The following is a 22,254-nucleotide window of genomic DNA, read 5'->3' on the forward strand; positions in this document are numbered from 1 at the left end:
ATAATTTCAGGTAATAATTGCAATTTTGTTAAGAAAAGCTTTTTATGAACAAAAAGTAATTATTTAACAAATAAAACTTCATAATAGTTTGTTAGATGTCCTCTCTTTCTCTTGCCCTGCGGGTTCTGGATTGGGTTCTGGTTTGTGGTGTTGGATGGTGGCTTCCCTGGGATTAGTCAAATCCAGTCCCACTTTCTCAGTCTGATTTGCATGGATTTCTCCATCCGATTCTAGTGGTTCTAAAAACCTGCTCTCTTCTTAAGTTCATTTGTGATTCTTGTGACAACAAGACTTACCTGAAAAAAAATTATTTTAGAAAAAAAATACATTATAATTACTGTTAATTTCATTGTTCAAAAAATGTAAAATTATTATTTTGTTTATCTGACTTTGTTTTTATGAACCCAAGCCTGTAGTTTAGAATCAAATAATTTCTATATGTTCTATGATGTTTCAGAAATATTCCATTTTTTTTACCCGCATAGGCCGCCATAGAATGAAGCGACCTAGTTTTTACCGAATGTAAACAGCTAAAAATTATAGATGTTATCTTATTATTTTCGTACGGTATATCTATAAATTTTGGATAGATATTCTGCATTTACAATTTCAAAGGAATTTTACCATATACTACGAGCTAAAGTTGCAATGAAAAGGATAATACGAATATTGTCGTCTGCACGAATCTGAAGACCCCTTATGCCTAACGTTCCTACATGTACAGTATGTAGAATATAATATGTTCAGTTTGCGATGTGACAGTATACTAGGTATTTTGAAACTTTTGTATCTATAATGCATAAACATTGCTATTTCAATAAGTTTGAAAGCATCGGAAACCTACATTTTCGCTTTTCCACTGCTACTGGAACATCGTCAGCACACTTCGGCGCTCCTGGCTGGCATGTTTGGGGACCGCTTTCGAGAATGTACATGGCCTGATTGTGATATCGGCGATTTTTTAAATGTTTTAAAATTTCTGTCGGTTGGCCCTTTTAACGGAGTGCCATTGGATATTCCTGTTCGCTTTGAAACGGGAAATCCCGTACTCTTCCCCTCTCGATCATGTCGATTTCACTTGTCGACTTTCTTAGGCCTATGTCGTAAATATCTTATTTTTCCACACGTCTTGATCATCAATACAAATTAGAAAGATTTTTTATTTAAAAATAAGTATAGTTAAACATGTAAATCATAAAAACTTTAAAAACTTGTTTTTAAATTGTTGTCAGTTTGAATTTTACGACACGTTTAAGTACGAAGACCCACTTGTGGTAAAATGATCAGCAGAATTCATCCTTAAGCTAAACTTATCATACATGTAAATTCAATAGGCTAAACAATTCAACAGAACTTAATAAAGGCACAAACCATCCTTACAAGAAGCCATGTGGTTAAATGCTCTTCTTCATTGACAAATATTTTCAGAAAATAACAAATGAAAAGTTTAATGAGGAGCTGTGCACATTTAAGGATTATTTCTGTATAACTCACTTGTTCCTCATTAAAGGCATCAGATAGTCATGCATATCATCGATCTCCACCATACCTTTACCAAAGAAGAAACCAGGTTATTATCATTGGTTTATGATTAACCTTAAATTTATACTAAATACAGTGCATAACAAATTTTAATCATGTTTCTTTGTACGTATCTAAATGTTATATTACAAAGTTTGACTCACCAGGCAGAAACACCAATACAGTACCCCGGTACTGCGCATAATTCCTATCTTCAAATTTCCTACAATAAAACTTCAAATTTTAATAATTACAAAATGTTATCATTAAATCAATAACGATAGTGGTGATTTATTACTTTCTAATTTCTTTATAAGACATCCCAAATAACGTTGGATTGTGCTGATTTTACTGATTTTCAGGAGAAGTTAAAGCACTCGAAGAGAGCTTTACAGACTCCATAGTTTATTTTAGAGCATTTTACTGCATAACACATTACATACAAAATAAAAGTTGAAACTCAACTGACATACCCTTGTAACTTTACTTCCATTTTGTCAAATTCTTCAATCAATCGAGCTGCTAGGGCAAAGGCTTCCTTTGATATTGTGGCATCATATGGATCTAGTGGGGGAATCTATTAATATATCAGACTTTCTCAACAATAATATTAACTTGACCACAGAAACAGGGCATGTAAATCTACTTCGAATATGAATATTTGCAAAAATTAAAAGAAGTAACAGCCAGGAGCATAGATACTAACACTATTCCAATAACTTGATGCAGAGATCCTATACCAAGTAATGTGCTAGATAGTTATCATAAATAAATACATGTATCTTTGGGAAAATGAAAAAAAAATATAAAATGGAGCTACATGTACCCTTACCTGCTTTTGGATTGCCCAAAAAATGCAATCATGAGTGCAAAAGTACAAAAGTTCTCTATAAGTAAGAGTGCATTTCCTAGGGTAATGCAAATCAAACATTCTGCTACCATCACCCAGTCTATCCAACACTGCAATAGTAATGATCTAACCTGACCCAGTCCTTGAAAGTCCTCCACGTAATACTCTGAGACCTTGTGAGGGGTTTCATCTACAGTCACAACAGGGGCAGGCTCTAGCTGATCCCTCACCGGCAGAGCAAAATACTGCGCGAACAAGTCACAATCAAATGTGGCTGACATGAGAACCACCTTGACATGACGAGAGTTTGTCCTGAGGAGCTTCCGTACAATCAACAGGGAGAAGTCTGTGTCCTGATCCCGCTCGTGAACCTGACCAAGGTAGAAATCCGATAATTTTAATTGTACGATAAAATAACTGTCTGACTAGAGCTTTCATGGTTCCAACATTTTTTAGATCTTCTGGGAACAGTGGCATCCCTACCGTTAATTCTGACCTTTCCAAAATTTTGACTACTATTGCATGTTTTTAAATTTTTTTTTCACTTCCATTATGCTTTTTAAAAAAGAAATTGTACATTGTAACTTACCTACAAAATACATGTTAATAAATCATAAGTTTTAATCAAGGATTTAAATTTAAACTTTTGTTATGTTTATTAGGTCTTTCCACCTTTCTGTGGAAAGACCTATTGATTTGCTTATGTTTATTATTAGGTCTTTCCACCTTTCTGTGGAAAGACCTATTGATATTCTTCTGTTTATTAGGTCTTTCCACCTTTCTGTGGAAAGACCTATTGATTTTCTTCTGTTTCTTTTTTTTATTATTTTTTATTATTTTTCCGCCGTGTGATTTTGAGTTTCAAGATTTATCGAAAAGATTTGTAGTCCATAAGAATGTACTTCATTAAAGATTTTCACAGTTGACCCTGCGTATATGAACTTTGATCCCTTTCGGAGTTATTACCCCTTTCGCAAGAAAGCTTGTTATCGCTACTAGAGAAATGAAACCTTCACTATTGTCTTCAACTAATTTAGTAGACATTCCAATGATTTATTGCGAAAGTATTCATTGACCTGTTCAAAGAGTTATTGCCCCTGAAACTTTTTGAATTTTACAAATAATTAAAAATTTTCAAAACCAGAGGTCGTAGAGATATTAAACCAACTGCATAAGATTCAATGACCTTTGACCTTAAAATTCATTTAAAGGTCAAAGGTCAAGGTCATTCTAAAAACGAGTAAAATAGCTCTTTTTATATCTCTTTTGTCTTTCATCAAATAGTTAATGTGTATGCATCATTAATATGTACTTTTAAAACTATTTCAAAGATTTCATTCTTGTCCCTTAACATTAAACTTTTTTAAAGTTATAGCCCCTTTTGCGAAAAACCTTGTTATCGCTACTCCTCCGAAACCATGAACCGTAGAGAAATGAAACCTTCTCTAATGTCTTCAACTAATTTAGTAGACACTCCAATGATTCATTGCAAAAGTATTCGTTGACCCCTTCAATGAGTTATTGCCCCTGGAAGTAATTGAATTTTACAAATAATTAAAAATTTTCAAAACAAGAAGTCGTAGAGACATGGGACCAACTGCATAAGATTCATTTACCTTTGACCTTAAAATTCATGTAAAGGTCAAAGGTCAAGGTCATTCCAAAAATGAGAAAATCAGCTCTTTTTGTATCTTTTTTGTCTTTCATTATATATTTAGTGTCTATGCATCATTAATATGTACTCTTAAAACTGTTTCAAAGATTTCATTCTTGTCCCCTAAGATTAAACCTTTTAAAAGTTATTGCCCCTTGTGCAAAAAACCTTGTTATCGCTACTCCTCCAAAACTGTAGACCGTAGAGACACCAAACCTTCACTAATGTCTTAAGGGTCTTAAGGCATAACTTCACTATATAAGTGGAAAAGGATCTGATGAACCCTTACATGAGTTATTGCCCTTTAACTTCTTTGTACTTCCTATTTAACCTCATAACTTGAAAACTATAAGTCATAGAAGCATGGGGTCAATTGCATTGTGACCCTTGACCTTTGACCTTGAAAATTTTTTCAAGGTCAAAGGTCAAGGTCATATAATTTTTTTTTCATTTTTAATTTTTGCTATCCTTTAAGACAATTTTGGTTTCTTATTCATGGAATTAAATTTTAAAACAAAATTAAAATTCAAAGAAGGTGGAAAGACCTCTTATTGTTCTTTGAACAATAAGTCTCCTAGTTATTCTTTTTTTTTATTATTTTTCCGCCGCATGTTTTTTTGTTTGAAGATATATCGAAAAGATTTATAATCCATAAGAATGTACTCCTTAAAAGATTATTGCAGTTGACCCTGCGTAAATGAACCTTGACCGCTTTCGAAGTTATGGCCCCTTTCGCAAGAAATGCTTGTTATCGCTACTCCTCAGAAACCGTAAACCGCAGAGGTATGAAACCTTTACAAATGTCTTCGACTAATTAAGGGGACTCTTCAATCTATTCATTGCTAAAGCATTCGGTGACCCCTTTAATGAGTTATTGCCCCTGAAACTTTTTGAATTTTAAAAATAATTAAAAATTTTCAAAACGAGAAGTCATAGAGACATAGGACCAAGTGCATAAGAATCAGTGACCTTTGACCTTTAAACTTATGCAAAGGTCAAAGGTCAAGGTCATTCCAAAAATGAGAAAATAAGCTCTTTTTATATCTCTTTTGTCATTTTACATATACAAACAGTCTTTGCATCAATAATATGTACTCTTAGATCTATTTCAAAGATTTCATTCTTGTCCCCTAACATTGACCCTATTGAAAGTTATTGCCCCTTATACGAAAAACCGTGTTTTCGCCACTACTTCAAAACCGTACACCGTAGAGACACCAAACCTTCATTAATGTGTTCAAGGTCTTTAGCCCTAAATTCACTGTATAAATGCAAAAGGATCTGATGACCTCTTATATGAGTTATTGCCCTTTAACTTCTTTGTACTTAGTATAAAACCTTATAACTTGAAAACTATAAGTCGTAGAAGCATGAGGTCAATTGCATTTTGACCCTTGACCTTTGACCTTGAATAATTTTTCAAGGTCAAAGGTCAAGGTCACTTCCATGTTTTTTATTTTCATTTTTTCTATCTTTTTAGCCAATTTTGGTTTCTTATTCATGGAATTTAATTTTAAGGAGTAAAATATAAAACAAATTTGAAAAATTCAAAGAAGGTGGAAAGACCTCTTATTGTTCTGTGAACAATAAGTCTCCTAGTTAGGTCTTTCCAGCTTTCTCTGGAAAGACCTATTGATATTCTTCTGTTTCTTTTTTTCCTTTTTCTTTATTATTTTTCCGCCGTGTGATTTTTTGTTTCAAGATTTATCGAAAAGATTTTCAGTCGATAGAAATGTACTCCGTAAAAGATTTTTGCAGTTGACCCTGCGTATATGAACTTTGACCCCTTTCGGAGTTACGACCCCTTTCGCAATGAAAGCTTGTTATCGCTACTCCTCCGAAACCATAAACCGCAGAGATTCCAAACCTTTATTAATGTTTACGACTGATTTAGTAGACTCTCCAATCAAATATTGCGAAAGGATTCATAAACTCCTATAATGAATTATTGCCCCTGAATGTTTGCGATGTTTACAAATATCAAGAATTTTTCTAAAACGACAAGGCGTAGAGACATGGGGCCAAATGCAAAAGATTTCTTGACCTTTGACCTTAAAATCTAGGTCAAGGTCAAAGGTCAAGGTCATTCAAAATAGGTAAAATTCAGCATTTTTTATAGCTCTTCTGTTCTTTACCAAATTCTAAACTTCTTTGCATCTTTAGTATGTACTCTTAAAACCATTTCAGAGATTCCATGCTTGTCCCCTAAGATTGAACCCTCTAAAAGTTAGTGCCCCTTTCAGTGTAAACCCTTGTTATCGCTACTCCTCCGAAACCGTAAACCGTAGAGGTACGAAACCTTCTACAATGTCTGCGACTAATTTAGTACACTTCTCATTCTATTAGTGCGAAAGAATTCGTAAACATTTTAAGTAGTTATTGCCCCTGGCAGTTTATGATGTTTATGAAGAACTAAAAACTTCTTAACGACAAGTAGTAAGGACATGGGCCCAACTGCATGAGATCTTTTGACCTTTGACCTTGAATATTAGGTCAAGGTCAAGGTCATTGGGAAAGTATCAAAATTGCTTATTTACGGGCTTTTGGTTAAAATGACCTTGATATTTGACCTTGACCTTTGACCTTTTATCAAAAGTTTAAAAAGATATATTCATTCTCTTTACCTAGATTCAGCTTCAAGTGTAAAACTCAAGTTTATAAGGCTAAGTGCTTTTTTTTTTTTGGATGACCTTGACCTTTGACCTTGATAAATGACCTTGACCTTTGATCCAAAGGTCACAATCAAGCTTAATTATGTGGAGGTATTTATAACTGTCATGTCAACAAACACTTATATATTACAACCGCCTCCCCCCCCCATTTCTCTAAAAAAAAAAATCAATAGTGGCATAGAAAATTTTTCTACAACTCAAAAGACATCACAGATCAAGATAAAATTCAGTTTAGCATGTAGAAGACACCTCAAAGAAACTGCCCTGAGAGTTTTACAGTGAGTCTCTTAAGTGCAATTAAATTCTAGTGAATATCGGCAAATTCTACATTTTTTTTTCTGTCTGAAATAGAATTGTTGATAAGTATGAAAATTAAATAAAGTTTGTATTGGCTATTTCTTCGATTGTTGTTAATATCACTTGATTCTCCTGCTCTAATACGATATTTCGATACCAAATATTCTTGCTTTCTTTAGTATGTGGAATTTATGTCAATTTTATTTAGATTTAATATTAATGGAATGAATCTAGAAAACGGCGATTTTTCCTGTCAAATAAATTTCCACGCTTTCAATGACACCGTTTTTTTTTTCCCTGAGATGCATGTTTCAAGTTTAATTTATGCTGGTAACTATGAATTCAATTCAAATAGAAATGATTATTAAATCTTATCTATGAATTGACCATATCTGTCAAAACAAACGAGGCCTTTTTCAAATACATAAATTGCTACGCAACCTCAAATGCATGTATCCCCGTTAATACCAATATCATAATTGTAATCGGACCCTATCCCTTACATTTTAACTCGAAAACAATCTCATTCAAACTCACATATACTCCCAGGAGCTTGTCAGAAGTGTCTCAAGTGGAACTCTTTGACTGGTCAATGAATCAAGGAAATTCCGTTAACTTTAACTCGACAATAATACAACACATTTTCAACGGAACCCGTGGCGTAGTGGTTAGAGCGCTCGCCTGCTAATCGGAGGGTCCAGGGATCGAATCCTGCTGGAGCACCTTATTTTTTTTTTTATTTTTTTTTAAATTTTTTTTTTGCGTTTTTCTTCGTTTTTTCAACCCAAATGACACGGAAACACTTAAAAAGCTGGAAAGACCTCTTATTGTTCTGTGAACAATAAGTCTCCTAGTTATTCTTATTTTTCTTCCGCTGATTTTTTGTTTCGACATTTATCGAAAAGACTTTTTGTTCATCGTAAAGGTCATTAAAAGTTAGGAACAAATTTGACCCAACGCGTATGAACTATGACTGCTTTCGAAGTTATTGCCCCTTTCGCAAGAAATGCTTGTTATCGCTACTCCTCCGAAACCGTAAACCGTAAAGGTATGAAACCTTCACTAAAGTCTTCGACTAATTGAGAGGACTCTGGAATCTATTCATTGCGAAAGTATTTGGTGACCCCTTCAATGAGTTATTGCCCCTGAAACTTTTTTAATTTTAGAAATAATTAAAAATTTTCAAAACAAGAAGTGATAGAGACATGGGACCAACTGCATAAGATTTATTGACCTTTGATCATGAAATTCATGCAAAGGTCAAAGGTCAAGGTCATTCCAAATTTGAGAAATTAAGCTCTTTTCATATCTTTTTTGTCTTTTAACATATACAAACTGTCTTAGCATCATTAATATGTACTCTTAAAACTATTTTAAAGATTTAATTCGTATTCCTTAAGATTGACCCTATTAAAAGTTATCGCCCTTTGTACGAAAAACCTTGTTATCGCTACTCCTTCGAAACTGTAAACCGTAGAAATATGAAACCTTCACTAAAGTCTTCGACTAATTGAGAGGACTCTGGAATCTATTCATTGCGAAAGTATTTGGTGACCCCTTCAATGAGTTATTGCCCCTGAAACTTTCTTAATTTTAGAAATAATTAAAAATTTTCAAAACAAGAAGTGATAGAGACATGGGACCAACTGCATAAGATTCATTGACCTTTGATCATAAAATTAATGCAAAGGTCAAAGGTCAAGGTCATTCGAAATTTGAGAAATTGTTTTTTTTTTATATCTCTTTTGTCTTTAAACATATACTTAATATCTTAGCATCATTAATAAGTACTCTTAAAACTATTTTAAATATTTCATTTTTGTTCCCTAAGATTAACCCTTTTAAAAGTTATTGCCCCTTGTGCAAAAAACCTTGTAATTGCTACTCCTCCGAAACTGTAGACCGTAGAGACACCAAACCTTCACTAATGTCTTTAGGATCTTAAGGCATAACTACACTGTATAAGTGCAAATGGATCTGATGACCTCTTATATGAGTTATTGCCCTTAAACGTCATTGTACTTATTATTAAACCTTATAACTTAAAAACTATAAGTCATAGAAGCATGAGGTCAATTGCATTGTGACCCGTGACCTTTGTCCTTGAGCATTTTCTCAAGGTCAAAGGTCAAGGTCATTTCATTTTTTTCTATCCTTTATGACAATTTTGGTTTCTTATTCATGGAATCTAATTTTAAGGAGTCAGATATAAAACAAAATTGAAATTCAAAGAAGGTGGAAAGACCTCTTATTGTTCTGTGAACAATAAGTCTCCTAGTTTCTTGTCATTCTTCTGCCTCATTGGATAGCTTGTTAGCCTTTTCAATATTTAATATAACATAGGGTGATTGTGAGCCTTTATTATTATTTTACAGAAATCTCACCTCATCCAGTACAACATGTGTGTACTCCAGCATGTTTTTCTTGCTGACCAGTTTTCTCAGCAGTACTCCAGTTGTGACATACAAAATTCTTGTGTCATCTGAGGCCTGTTTGTCCATCCCAACCTTATAACATTCATCATTTATAAAGTTATCCAGAGAATTTGATTTACATGTAAATTTACATTATGTAGGAACTTTTTTTTACAATAAGCAAGTAATCAACTGCAGTTGAGCATTCATTGAATGGTACATGTATCTCGAACACAGATGTCTTAAATACTTTGGATATGTCACATAGATCTGAAAGTCCCAGTTACGTATTCAGTAAGTTTTTCCCCCTGGATATTTTGAACTCTTGGATATGTCAACATTATTTCTTGGCCCTATTGAGATCATGATAAGGTTCGACTTAGAAAGGTAAGTTTTTGATTTTTTTTTTTACCTGATAACCACAAACTGTTCCTAACTGCCATTTTCTTTCAGAGCATACTCTTCTGGCAATACTCATGGCTGCGATCCTTCTTGGCTGAGTGACTATAATGTTACAATAGCGCCCCGACTTGGCATAGTGGTCCAGAATGTACTGGGGTACCTGAGTTGTCTTTCCTGATCCTGTGGCTCCTTGTACAATGGTGACCTGATTGCTTTCAATTGTGCCAATTACCTTTGCAAAACAAATAGACATAAGATGTCTATGAACTATAACCTACTGTTATCCTCTACCATCAATAATTTTGATAATGTAATTTGAACTTCTGGTAAAATTAGTAATAAGTAGCACCCAAACTTGAAATTTGTTTAAATTCTTCAGTTTCTTCAGCTTTTTCTAACATTGTTCCTTATTTTACAAAAATCAAGTCAAAACTGTATTATAAATAGCACTTTACCTCATCTTTGTGGACAGAAATTGGTAAACTGCTCTCGTATTTGTGTTCAAAGTCATAATTTTGATAGACATCCATGGCATTGGAAGGTACAAGGTCATGTGGTATTGCCACTGTAGATGTGGCAATACTGTCCAGATCCAAATGTTCCAAGTCATTATTTATTGCTGAAGTCCGGTTTTGTTGCTGAAAAGAGAAGGGAAAAATTCAACAGTTAAAGATGTTTTTCCCATAACCTGGTAGGTACGCAGTGTATTCTTTTGAAAACATTGTGTACATCTGGAGCTTATTTAACTTCTTATCTACCACAGCCCCTCTATCTGCTCACTACTACAGCTGTACTAGCATCTGTTATCTCTCACTGCAGAAGCAGACAGATTTTGCACCTGACAAGATTTGCTGCTGGATAGAATGGTACACACATAAAACTTAATATCTCATTTATTAATTGGAATATTTTGAAAATTCAAAAAGTCTTTCAATCAATTTCAATTTTATGAATTCAATTTTATAAATCCAAAATAATTAATTAATTACATCAACAATAGGTAATCAGAGATTACAGAGCTCACCTCAACAAATGTTGTCTTTAAATAAGGCAAAGTCACACAATTACCCAACAAAAGTGTACATCCAAAAATGCCAAATTTATGCAATTTTGATCTGATACTTTGGAATAGACCTATATAAAAACTTCAAACTAGTTCTTCATCACGAAAATGTGATCAAAATCCAGCATCTGAAGCAAGTTTAAGAGTTTTCATCCCTTGATGCATCATTTGGGCAAGTTTGGTTTATTTAAACCTTACAGTTTCTTGGTAATAGACCTGCACCCATAACTTTTATCTGGTCCATTATCTAGAAAATGCATGTCAAATTCAGCATCCGGATCAAGTCCATTAGTATGCATCCTAAGATGTATCATCCATGCGAGTTTGCACAACATAGGGCTAATAGTTTCTTAGAAATGAAACCTGCATAAAAACTTAACCTCTTCACTCATCCAGAAAAAAATGTATGTCAGATTCAGCATCTGAAGCAAGTCTGGTAGAATGCAACCTTAGATGTATCATCCATGCAAATTAGGTCATTAAAGAGATCATAGTTACTTCACACTTGGAAAAGAATCCTGCATCAAAAACTTTAGCCTGTTCACTCATCCAGAAAATGTAGGTCAGATTCAGCATCCGAAGCAAGTCTGGTAGTATGCATCCTAAGATGTATCATCCATGCAAGTTTAGTCATTATAGGGCTCATTGTAACTTGGAAATGAAACCTGCCCCCAAAACTTTAACCTGTTCACTAATCCAGAAAATGTAGGTCAGATTCAGCATCCGAAGCAAGTCTGGTAGTATGCATCCTAAGATGTACAATCCATGCAAGTTTGGTCATTATAGGGCTCATTGTATCTTGGAAATGAACCCTGCACCAAAAAACTTTAACCTGTTCACTCAACTGGAAAATGTACCTCAGATTCAGCATCCCAAGCAAGCCTGGTAATGTGCACCCTAAGATGTATCATCCATGCAAGTTTGGTCAACATAGGGCTTATAGTTACTTGGAAATGAGACCTGCACCAAAAACTACCTATTCACTCAACCGGAAAATGTAGGTCAGATTCAGCATCCGAAGCAAGTCTGGTAGTGTACATCCTTAGATGTATCATCCATGCAAGTTTGGTCAACATAGGACTTATAGTTCCTTGGAAATGAGACCTACACCAAAAATTACACCAAAAATGTTAACCTGCTCCAAACACATTAACCTGGTTATTCCTTTGCTGAAATTGCAGCATCTGAAACTTTGACTGGTACAATGAAACACATTAAAAGCATCTTCCATGAATGTCTAATAAATATAGGACATAGAAGTACTAAAAAAGAAAACTGCTCCAAAAAACTTAACCCTAACCTGGGACGCCGACACCGACGCCGAAGGTATTACATAAGCTCCCCCAACTTCGTTGAGGTGAGCTAAAAATGTTATTCATTTACAATGTACAATATTTACACAGCATTCCTTGAAATATACACTGTAGGTGTAATCAGATGATTAATTCACTTAAGCAGTTCTTGGTGGTACTTGAAGAAGCACTCATTCTTTATGCACAGTCTAACATTGCATTGTCTACATTAAGTACAGAGAACTCATGTTTCTTTTCCTGTTAGGCACATCCCTTAATTACATCTCCCGGGTTTTTCGAATTGAATCGTCCAGTGAGCATCTCCACAGTTTCCTGTAACTGCTGGTGCTTTTCGCTTTCAGCTCCCTCTAAATGTTCCGATCATCTGCTAGGCTGCCATTCTGAAATCCAGTTGTGTTCCCCTTTTTCCCTTGTTTGTTTTGGTCACCAATTTATGGTTAGGGGACTCTTGCAAACAGATCAAGGCATTGACAAGAGCAAGATCGAAACAAAACCAGAATAGGTACTTGTACCATTTCTTGGCTTTTCTGCAAGTAGAATACTGCATCCTCTTTTGTTCAGCCAAGTCCACACCAAGTTCAGATACGCTTGTGGAGCTGAAACATCCTTTAGAGTCCCGTCCTTTTGGCAACTGTACAAATCCGGTCTGTGTTGGTTTACAGTTTGTGCTGAGGTACGTCACCATCTTCTTGACTTTCCATGCTGTAGCTACCAGGTTTTCTTTCTGCATAGGAAGGCTATCTCCTTTGTTCTTTAATTTGGCACTTTTGATGGCTTCTGGCATTCCACAGCAATTTATTCAGACAGTGCCTCAACAGTAGATTCCTTCATGTAACAAGAAGCCCACAGGCCTTAAAGGTCACCTGAGTATCCTGTAACAACTTTCCAACAATTGAATTTGATTCATGTTTTAAACCAGAGGCCATGAAATTCACAATTTTGAAAGAGACAACATTGCTTATCATCATTTTACACTTAGCATGCTTACTTTGGTTACTTAATACCCAGAAGTAGATCAGAGCAACAAAGAGAAAACGAATTTCTATTTATAACCAGTTGTGCACCCCACCCCACAGGAACCACTGACCCTAGGGCCACATATTTCAACATTTCAGAAATTTTAATATGAATTATATTAAATTGTTGATTAATATCAATACATTCAGACTATGTACCCTTCCCCCTCCAAATACAACCCCGGGGCCCGGAAATTAACCATTTACGAAGAAGCAGCTTTCTTCATCATAAATATGTACTTATGTGCACATCATTGGCATAATACCAAGGAGCAAAGGAAAAGTTTTTCAAAGAATTCATCCATTTTCATTATACAAAGATTTGAGCCCTGCCCTAACACATGAAGCTCTGACCCAGGGGCCCTGAAATTCACAAATCTCAAAGAGGCATCCTTCCTTCTCATAACTATGTACATAGTTCATTGGTTTAATACCCAGGCACAGAAAAGAAGATTTCAAAGAAATAATCCATTTTCACTATATAATCTTTATAGCCCTGTCCTAGCACCAATACACCTGACCCTAGGGCCTTGAAATTCACAACTTTGGAAGAGGCAGCCTTATTCAACATAACTATGCACTTGGTTACTTTATTTAATGCCCCTGAGCAGAGAAAAAGAATTTCAAAAAATTCATGCATTTTCACCATATAATCAACTATATAGCCCTGCCCTAGCACTAGAACCCCTGACCGTAGGGCCTTGAAATTCACAATTTTGGAAGAGGAAGCCTTATTCAACATAACTATGCACTTGGCTAGTTTATTTAATGCCCATGAGCAGAGAAGAAGAATTTCAAAGAATTTACGCATTTTCACTGTATAATCTGTATAGCCCTGCCCTAGCACTAACACCCCTGACTATGGGGCCATGAAATACACAATTTTGGAAGAGGCAGTCTTATTCAACATAACTATGCACTTGGTTAGTTTATTTAATGCTCATGAGCAGAGAAGAAGAATTTCAAAGAATTTATGCATTTTTACTATATAATCGATAGAGCCCCACCCTAACACCAGAACCCCCTATCCAGGGGCCATGAAATTCACAATTTTGGAAGAAGCAGCCTTATTCAACATAACTATGCACTTGGTTAGTTTATTTAATGCCTATGAGCAGAGAAGAATAATTTCAAAGAATTTATGCATTTTCACTAAATAATCTATATAGACCCCCCTCCCCCTAGCACTAGAACCCCTGACCCTGGGGCCTTGAAATTCACAACTTTGGAAGAGGCAGCCTTATTTAACATGACTATGCACTTGGTTAGTTTATTTAATGCCCATGAGCAGAGGAGGGAATTTTAAAGAATGCATTTTCACTATATAATCTATATAGCCCCACCCTAGCACTAGAGCCCCTGATCCTGGGGCCATGAATTTCACAATCTTGGTAGAGGATTCAATGTTGATTACAATCATACCAACAGTTTGACTGCTTGATGTCCAGGAGTAAAGAAGAAGATTTTTAAAGATTGCACTAATTTTAGTGGTTTTGGCCCCATCCCCAAGCCCCAGGGGGGGCAAAGACCATCAAATTCACAAATTTTGTTCCCCTTCACCCATAGATGCTATGCCAAAATTGGTTGAAATTGGTTCAGCGGTTTTAGAGAAGAAGCTGAAAATGTTCAAATGTTAACGCACGACGACGGACGAAAACGGATAGCAATAGGTCACCTGAGTTTACTCAGGTGACCTAACAAGCGTTCAAATAGTTCTGGGCTCAAAAAAAAATTGTCCATATAAATCACACTGGATTTTCCAATCAGTTTCCGAGACAAGTCCTTCACCATGTGGTGAATCTTCTTCTGGTCTTCTGTCTGCCACTCATCCGATGTACACTTGGAATTCACGTACATATCCATTGTGCAGTAAAGCACATTCCCACACTTTTATACTGAATTTTGAAGGTTTGGCCGGCAGATACTGTTTGAACGACAACCTTCCTTTGAACGCGATCATTCCCTCATCAATGGACTGCTCTTTGTGAGGATTGTGTTTTTCAAGCACATCTCTGAAACTTTGTCAATGACTGGTCTGATGTGACTAAGTTTGTCATGACCCAGTCACCCCTTAGGTGGATTTTGTTGTGTGTCGTTCATATGAAAGTACTTGGAAAGTCTCTCAAAGCATGTCCTTGTCATGATTGCTGGTATATTTGACATTCAAATAAAGGAATCAGAATTTCCTGGTAAAATGCAAATCTACATGTTGTGTCCTAAATATCTGCAAAGTTTGACGAAATTTTGTGCAGCAGTTTATGAGGAGTTGCGCTGACAAAAAACAGGACTGAGGGAATTTCTTGATTTAACATTTTTTTTAATGAGGACACTGCAATACTTACATTTTTTGGGATGTGTAATTGAATAGTTTATTTAAATTCATTTAAATTAAACCTAAGATGCATAAACTGGCCAAGTTTGATGATTCTAAGTAAAGTCTAATAATTTTCTAGTTATGAGCAGGAAAGGACTTTTTCATATTTGGCTATTAATTGTCTTCTTAAGGAAAGGTCATAGCCACCTACTTTCAATGTGCGGCACACCTTCTACCCAAGATGTATCAGCTGACAAAGATTGATAACCCATGGGCCACATCACTCACCTGAGTAATTTGGGTGATGAAGTTCTTTACCAGATTTCCCCTCTTGCTATACCTATCATGCCATCCTACCCCCTCCCCTTTCATGATTTTAATACTTTAGAATTTACACTACCCAAGGATGCTTCCACATATCGACATAAGTTTCAGCTTTCCTGGCCCAGTGGTTTTTGAGAAGACGATTCTTAAAAAATTTTTCCTAAATATATCTATTGAAACTTGGATTCCCTATTGTGGCCCCACCCTACCCCCAAGGGTCATGATTTTAACAATTTAATATCTGCAATGCCCAAGGATGCTTCCACATAAGTTTCAGCTTTCCTGGCCCAGTGGTTCTCGAGAAGAAGATTGTTAAAGATTTGTTCTATATATTTCCATGTAAAACTTGGATTCCCTATTGTGGCCCTGCCCTATCCCCGGGGGTCATGATTTTAACAATTTAATATCTACACTACCCAAGGATGCTTCCACATAATTTTCAGCTTTCCTGGCCCAGTGGTTCTTGAGAAGAAGATTTTTTAATGACCCCATCCTATTTTTGTCTCTTCTTGATTACCTCCCCTTGTAAGAAAACTTGGCCCTTCATTTTAAGAATTTGAATTCCACTTTACCCAAGGATGCTTTGTACCAAGTTTGGTTAAAATTGGTCAAGTGGTTCTTGAGAAGAAGTCGAAAATGTGAAAAGTTTACAGACGGACAGCTAGACAGACAGACGGACGACGGACAAAATGTGATCAGAAAAGCTCACTTGAGCCTTTGGCTCAGGTGAGCTAAAAACTAACACACGGACAGACACAAAACATTTTAACATAATGCGTCCCGTCTTAAGGTCAGCGTATAAAAAGCAGATATTTCAGTCATTGTGATTGTACATGTATTTGTTTACAGTGGATATATATGACAATGTGGTATAGCTAAGAAAAATCAGACAGGTTTATCAGTCACTGCAAGCACAGAGAAAATAAAATAAGCGTGTATATACGTATGTGGTGGAGAGGGAGTTAATGCTCAACACATATTAAATTAAAAGAGTATCAAAACAAGAGGCCCATGGGCCACATCACTCACCTGAGCACTGTGGCTAAGAAAAAGTAGAAATTGGTTTATTATTGAAAAGTTTAAATCCAAAAGTAGTCCCATGAGCAATAGCTTTGCTATTCTTAAGAAAAGATGATTTTTAAAGAATTTTCCTATATATGTCTATGTAAAACTTTGATTGGCCATTGTGGCCCCGCCCTACCCCCATGGGTCATGATTTGAATAAACTTGAATCTACACTACCTGAGGATGCTTCCATATAAATATAATCAATTATGGCTTTGTTATTCTTGAGAAGAAGATTTTTTAAAAATTTTCCTATATATTTCTATGTAAAACTTTGGTCGGCCATTGTGGCCCTGCCCTACCCCCGGGGGTCATGATTTGAACAAACTTGAATCTACACTACCTGAGGATGCTTCCATATAAACATGATCAATTATGGCTTTGTTATTCTTGTGAAGAAGATCTTTTAAGAATTTTCCTATATATTTCTATGTAAAACTTTGGTCGGCCATTGTGGCCCCTCCCTACCCCCGGGGGTCATGATTTGAACAAACTTGAATCTACACTATCTGAGGATGCTTCCAAATAAATATTATGAATTATGGCTTTGTCCTTCTTGAGAAGAAGATTTTTAAAGAATTTTCCTGTATATTTCTATGTAAAACTTTGGTCGGCAATTGTGGCCCTGACCTATCCCCGGGGGTCATGATTTGAACAAACTTGAATCTACACTACCTGAGGATGCTTCCATATAAATATGATCAATTATGGCTTTGATATTCTTGAGAAGAAGATCTTTTAAGAATTTTCCTATATATTTCTATGTAAAACTTTGGTCGGCCATTGTGGACCTGCCCTACCCCCGGGGGTCATGATTTGAACAAATTTGAATCTACACTACCTGAGGATGCTTCCATATAAACATGATCAATTATGGCTTTGTTATTCTTGAGAAGAAGATCTTTTAAGAATTTTCCTATATATTTCTATGTAAAACTTTGGTCGGCCATTGTGGCCCTGCCCTACCCCCGGGGGTCATGATTTGAACAAACTTGAATCTACACTACCTGAGGATGCTTCCATATAAACATGATCAATTATGGCTTTGTTATTCTTGTGAAGAAGATCTTTTAAGAATTTTCCTATATATTTCTATGTAAAACTTTGGTCGGCCATTGTGGCCCCTCCCTACCCCCGGGGGTCATGATTTGAACAAACATGAATCTACACTACCTGAGGATGCTTCCATATAAATATTATGAATTATGGCTTTGTCCTTCTTAAAATGAATATTTTTAAAGAATTTGCCTGTATATTTTTATGTAAAACTTTGGTCGGCCATTGTGGCCCCGCCCTATCCCCGGGGGTCATGATTTGAACAAACTTGAATCTACACTACCTGAGGATGCTTCCATATAAATATTATCAATTATGGCTTTGTTATTCTTGAGAAGAAGATCTTTTAAGAATTTTCCTATATATTTCTATGTAAGACTTTGGTCGGCCATTGTGGCCCCGCCCTACCCCCGGGGGTCATGATTTGAACAAACTTGTATCTACACTATCTGAGGATGCTTCCATATAAATATTATGAATTATGGCTTTGTCATTCTTGAGAAGAAGATTTTTAAAGAATTTGCCTATATATTTCTATGTAAAACTTTGGTCGGCCATTGTGGCCCCGCCCTACACCCGGGGGTCATGATGTGAACAAACTTGAATCTACACTACCTGAAGATGTTTCCCCATAAGTTTCATCTTTCCTGGCACAGTGGTTCTTGAGAAGATTTTTAAAACATACCACCAAATTTTCATTAATTCCCAATTATCTCCCCTTGAATGAGGGCCTCGCCCTTCATTTGAAAAAAACTTGAATCCCCTTTACCCAAGGATGCTTCGTGGCAAGTTTGGTTGAAATTGGCCCAGCGGTTCCTGAGAAGAAGTCGAAAATGTGAAAAGTTTACAGACAGACGGACAGATAGATGGACAGACAGACGGACAGACAGACAGACAGACGGACGCCGTACAAAAGGTGATCAGAAAAGCTCACTTGAGCCTTCGGCTCAGGTGAGCTAAAAATGTATTCCCTTATGTAAAAAACTTTATGTACATCAAAAGTTTTTGCTATGATCAATATTATATGTCAACATATATACTATAAATTCATTCATGTACATTTATTTAGTATCATACATGTGGATGAGTGTATCCCATTAATTCCTCCTCTTCCTGCTGCCTATATGCCTCTGCATAGGCTGTTTGGGAAAAAGCTGGCGTTCTCCTACAAAAAAAAACATAGGTAATCAGAGATTACAGAGCTCACCTCAACGAATGTTGTCTTTAAGTAAGGCAAATTAAGTCACACAATTAACCAACAAAAAGTGTACATCCAAAAATGCAAAATTTATGCAATTTTGATACTTTGGAATAGACCTATAGAAAAACCTAAAACTAGTTCTTCATCATGAAAATGTAATTAAAATCCAGCATCTGAAGCAAGATTGAGAGTTTTCATCCCTTGATGCATCATTTGTGCAACTTTGGTTTATATAAGCCTTATAGTTTCTTGGTGATAGACCTGCACCGTCCCATAACTTTTACGAGGTCTATTATCTGGAAAATGTATGTCAGATTCAGCATCTGAAGCAAGTCCATTAGTGTGCATCCTAAGATGTATCATCCATGCAAGTTTGTTCAACACAGAGCTCAAAGTTACTTGGAAATGAAACCTGTATAAAAAACTAACCTTTTCACTAATCCAGAAAATGTAGGTCAGATTCAGCTTCTGAAGCCAGCCCAGTAGAATGCACCCTTAGATGTACCATCCAGGCAAGTTTGGTCATTATAGGGCTCAAAGTTACTTGGAAATGAATCCTGCATCATAAACTTTAACCTGTTTACTCAACCGGAAAATGTAGGTCAGATTCAGCATCCGAAGCAAGTCTGGTAGTATGCATCCTAAGATGTACCATCCATGCAAGTTTGGTCATTATAGGGCTCAAAGTTACTTGGAAATGAATCCTGCACCATAAACTTTAACCTGTTTACTCAACCGGAAAATGTAGGTCAGATTCAGCATCCGAAGCAAGTCTGGTAGTATGCATCCTAAGATGTACCATCCTGGCAAGTTTAGTCATTATAGGGTTCATAGTACCTTGGAAATGAAACCTGCACCAAAAATTTTAACCTGTTCACTCAACCGGAAAATGTAGGTCAGATTCAGCATCCGAAGCAAGTCTTGTAATATGCATCCTAAGATGTACCATCCATGCAAGTTTGGTCATTATATGTCTCATAGTAACTTGGAAATGAAACCTGCACCAAAAACTTTAACCTGTTCACTCAACCGGAAAATGTAGGTCAGATTCAGCATCCGAAGCAAGACTGGTAGTATGCATCCTAAGATGTACCATCCATGCAAGTTTGGTCATTATATGTCTCATAGAAACTTGGAAATGAAACCTGCACCAAAAACTTTAACCTGTTCACTCAACCGGAAAATGTAGGTCAGATTCAGCATCCGAAGCAAGTCTAGTAGAATGTATCCTAAGATGTACCATCCATGCAAGTTTGGTCATTATAGGGCTCATAGTATCTTCGAAATGAAACCTGCACCAAAAACTTTAACCTGTTCACTCAACCGGAAAATGTAGGTCAGATTCAGTATCCGAAGCAAGTCTAGTAGTATGCATCCTAAGATGTACCATCCATGTAAGTTTGGTCAACATAGGGCTTATAGTTACTCGGAAATGAGACCTACACCAAAAACTGCACCAAAAATGTTAACCTGCACCAAAAACATTAACCTGGTCATTCCTTTGCTGAAATTGCAGCATCTGAAACTTTGACGGGTACAATGAAACACATTAGAAACATCTTCCATGCATGTCTAATCAATGTAGGACATAGAAGTACTTAAAAAGAAAACTGCTCCAAAAAACTTAACCTTAACCCGGGACGCCGACGCCGAGGGTATCACATAAGCTCCCCCAAACTTCATTGAGGTGAGCTAAAAATTATGTTTAAAATATATGTAAAACTGAAATAAACAAGCAATGGTTCGTTTTTAAAACCTGATGTGACTGCTACTAATTAAAAGTGTTATTGCTATTAAATTTGTTTGAATTGTGCACATGTCAACAGATCAAAGAGAAAACAAATAGAATGTTTTTTCCACAGAAATCTCAAGATATTAAGAGCTTCCTCCTTACCACAGAAGTGCAGTAGTACATTATAAAACAGCATAATAATTGTCTTCTGAATATTTACAATTATAAGCATTTCTGATTGGTAACTGTATTTAAGTATACTAATTGTTACTTTCATTCTCTAAATATACAGTGAAGTCACCAATTCCGGGTCACGTCAGGGTGTTTCTTTGATATTTTGCAAATCTGTTCAATTTATATTTTATGCAATATATGTATTGAAAGAACAAAAAGTAAGTCATCCAAACACCTTTTCATTTTCAAAGTAGCTGCACGGGAACAGTATTTACAGGGGTATTTCAGCAAGGCCTAGCTTCCCCAGTTACGAATCATTTTCTCCATTTCCGGGTCATGTGACTTCACGGTCGTGTAATATTCATGGAACGTTTCCGAACTCGATTTTTATGATGTGGAAACATTAAACAATTCATGCAGCTTGAAAAAAAGTAAAACAACCACAGAAATATGTTTAATTTTTTTTTTAACAATTACAACAAAACAAATTGCAGTATGCAGAATTAAAAAAAAAATATTAGGATTAAAAATAACACAATTATAAATTTTAATATTTATTTAAAAAATGCATTAGAAGGGTTAACTCGATTTTAATTTTTAGAAAAAATATTTTCCAGTTGAAATACTTTTGATAATCAAGGTAAATACATGGTTGTCGATTGGTTTTGTACATAGAATTTTGAAGTGTTCATGCCACGGGATTGCGTGACCCGCAAATGGAGAAACTACTACAGTTTGATTTAATAATCATTATAATTTTATTTGAGCAGCGATCATTATGATTGATTTCTGAGTTAAAACTAAATGCATTTGCCATACTTTTGAGCTCTTATTATTTATCTAGAACTTTTATATCAGCCTTTCTACAGCGAACAAAAACGAAAGTAGCTCGTCACCGCAGCAGAAACATCCAAGTCTTTAATGAGTGCGTTTCAGAATTTCCATTGTCGGATGCTCTGTTAAAGTTGATATTCAAAATTTTGTAATTAATTACATACAGAAAGACCAGTTCTTCATGACCAGCGTATTCATTAAGTTTTTTGCGCTTAAATTTTAACAATATGGCATAAAATACACACGAGTGACCCGGAATAGGAGACGACCCGGAATTGGCGACTCCACTGTAGAATCTCAAATAAGACTTTTTATTCCAAACTTCTGTATGATGTACGTCATTTGCAAAAAT

The 22,254-nt window shown here is 35.7% G+C and overlaps 1 protein-coding gene across 1 annotated transcript in view; it reads right to left on the reverse strand.

Annotated features, from left to right (window-relative positions):
- LOC134256865 (ATP-dependent RNA helicase TDRD9-like) overlaps positions 1-22,254 on the reverse strand; it is a 36,060-nt gene that overhangs the window by 13,469 nt on the left and 337 nt on the right. The window contains exons 2-9 of the mRNA XM_062739539.1: positions 19,039-19,126; positions 10,266-10,448; positions 9,821-10,042; positions 9,379-9,501; positions 2,503-2,742; positions 1,995-2,098; positions 1,686-1,744; positions 1,495-1,549 (exon numbers count right to left, since the gene is read on the reverse strand). Coding sequence (XP_062595523.1) covers positions 1,495-1,549; positions 1,686-1,744; positions 1,995-2,098; positions 2,503-2,742; positions 9,379-9,501; positions 9,821-10,042; positions 10,266-10,448; positions 19,039-19,126 — 1,074 coding nt within the window. The remainder of the gene's footprint in view (positions 1-1,494; positions 1,550-1,685; positions 1,745-1,994; positions 2,099-2,502; positions 2,743-9,378; positions 9,502-9,820; positions 10,043-10,265; positions 10,449-19,038; positions 19,127-22,254) is intronic.

This window comes from Saccostrea cucullata, unplaced genomic scaffold (assembly GCF_032062105.1).
Source record: "Saccostrea cucullata isolate Sc308-1 unplaced genomic scaffold, CSIRO_AGI_Scuc_v1 ctg8, whole genome shotgun sequence".
In the NCBI taxonomy this organism is placed as follows: Eukaryota; Metazoa; Mollusca; class Bivalvia; order Ostreida; family Ostreidae; genus Saccostrea; species Saccostrea cuccullata.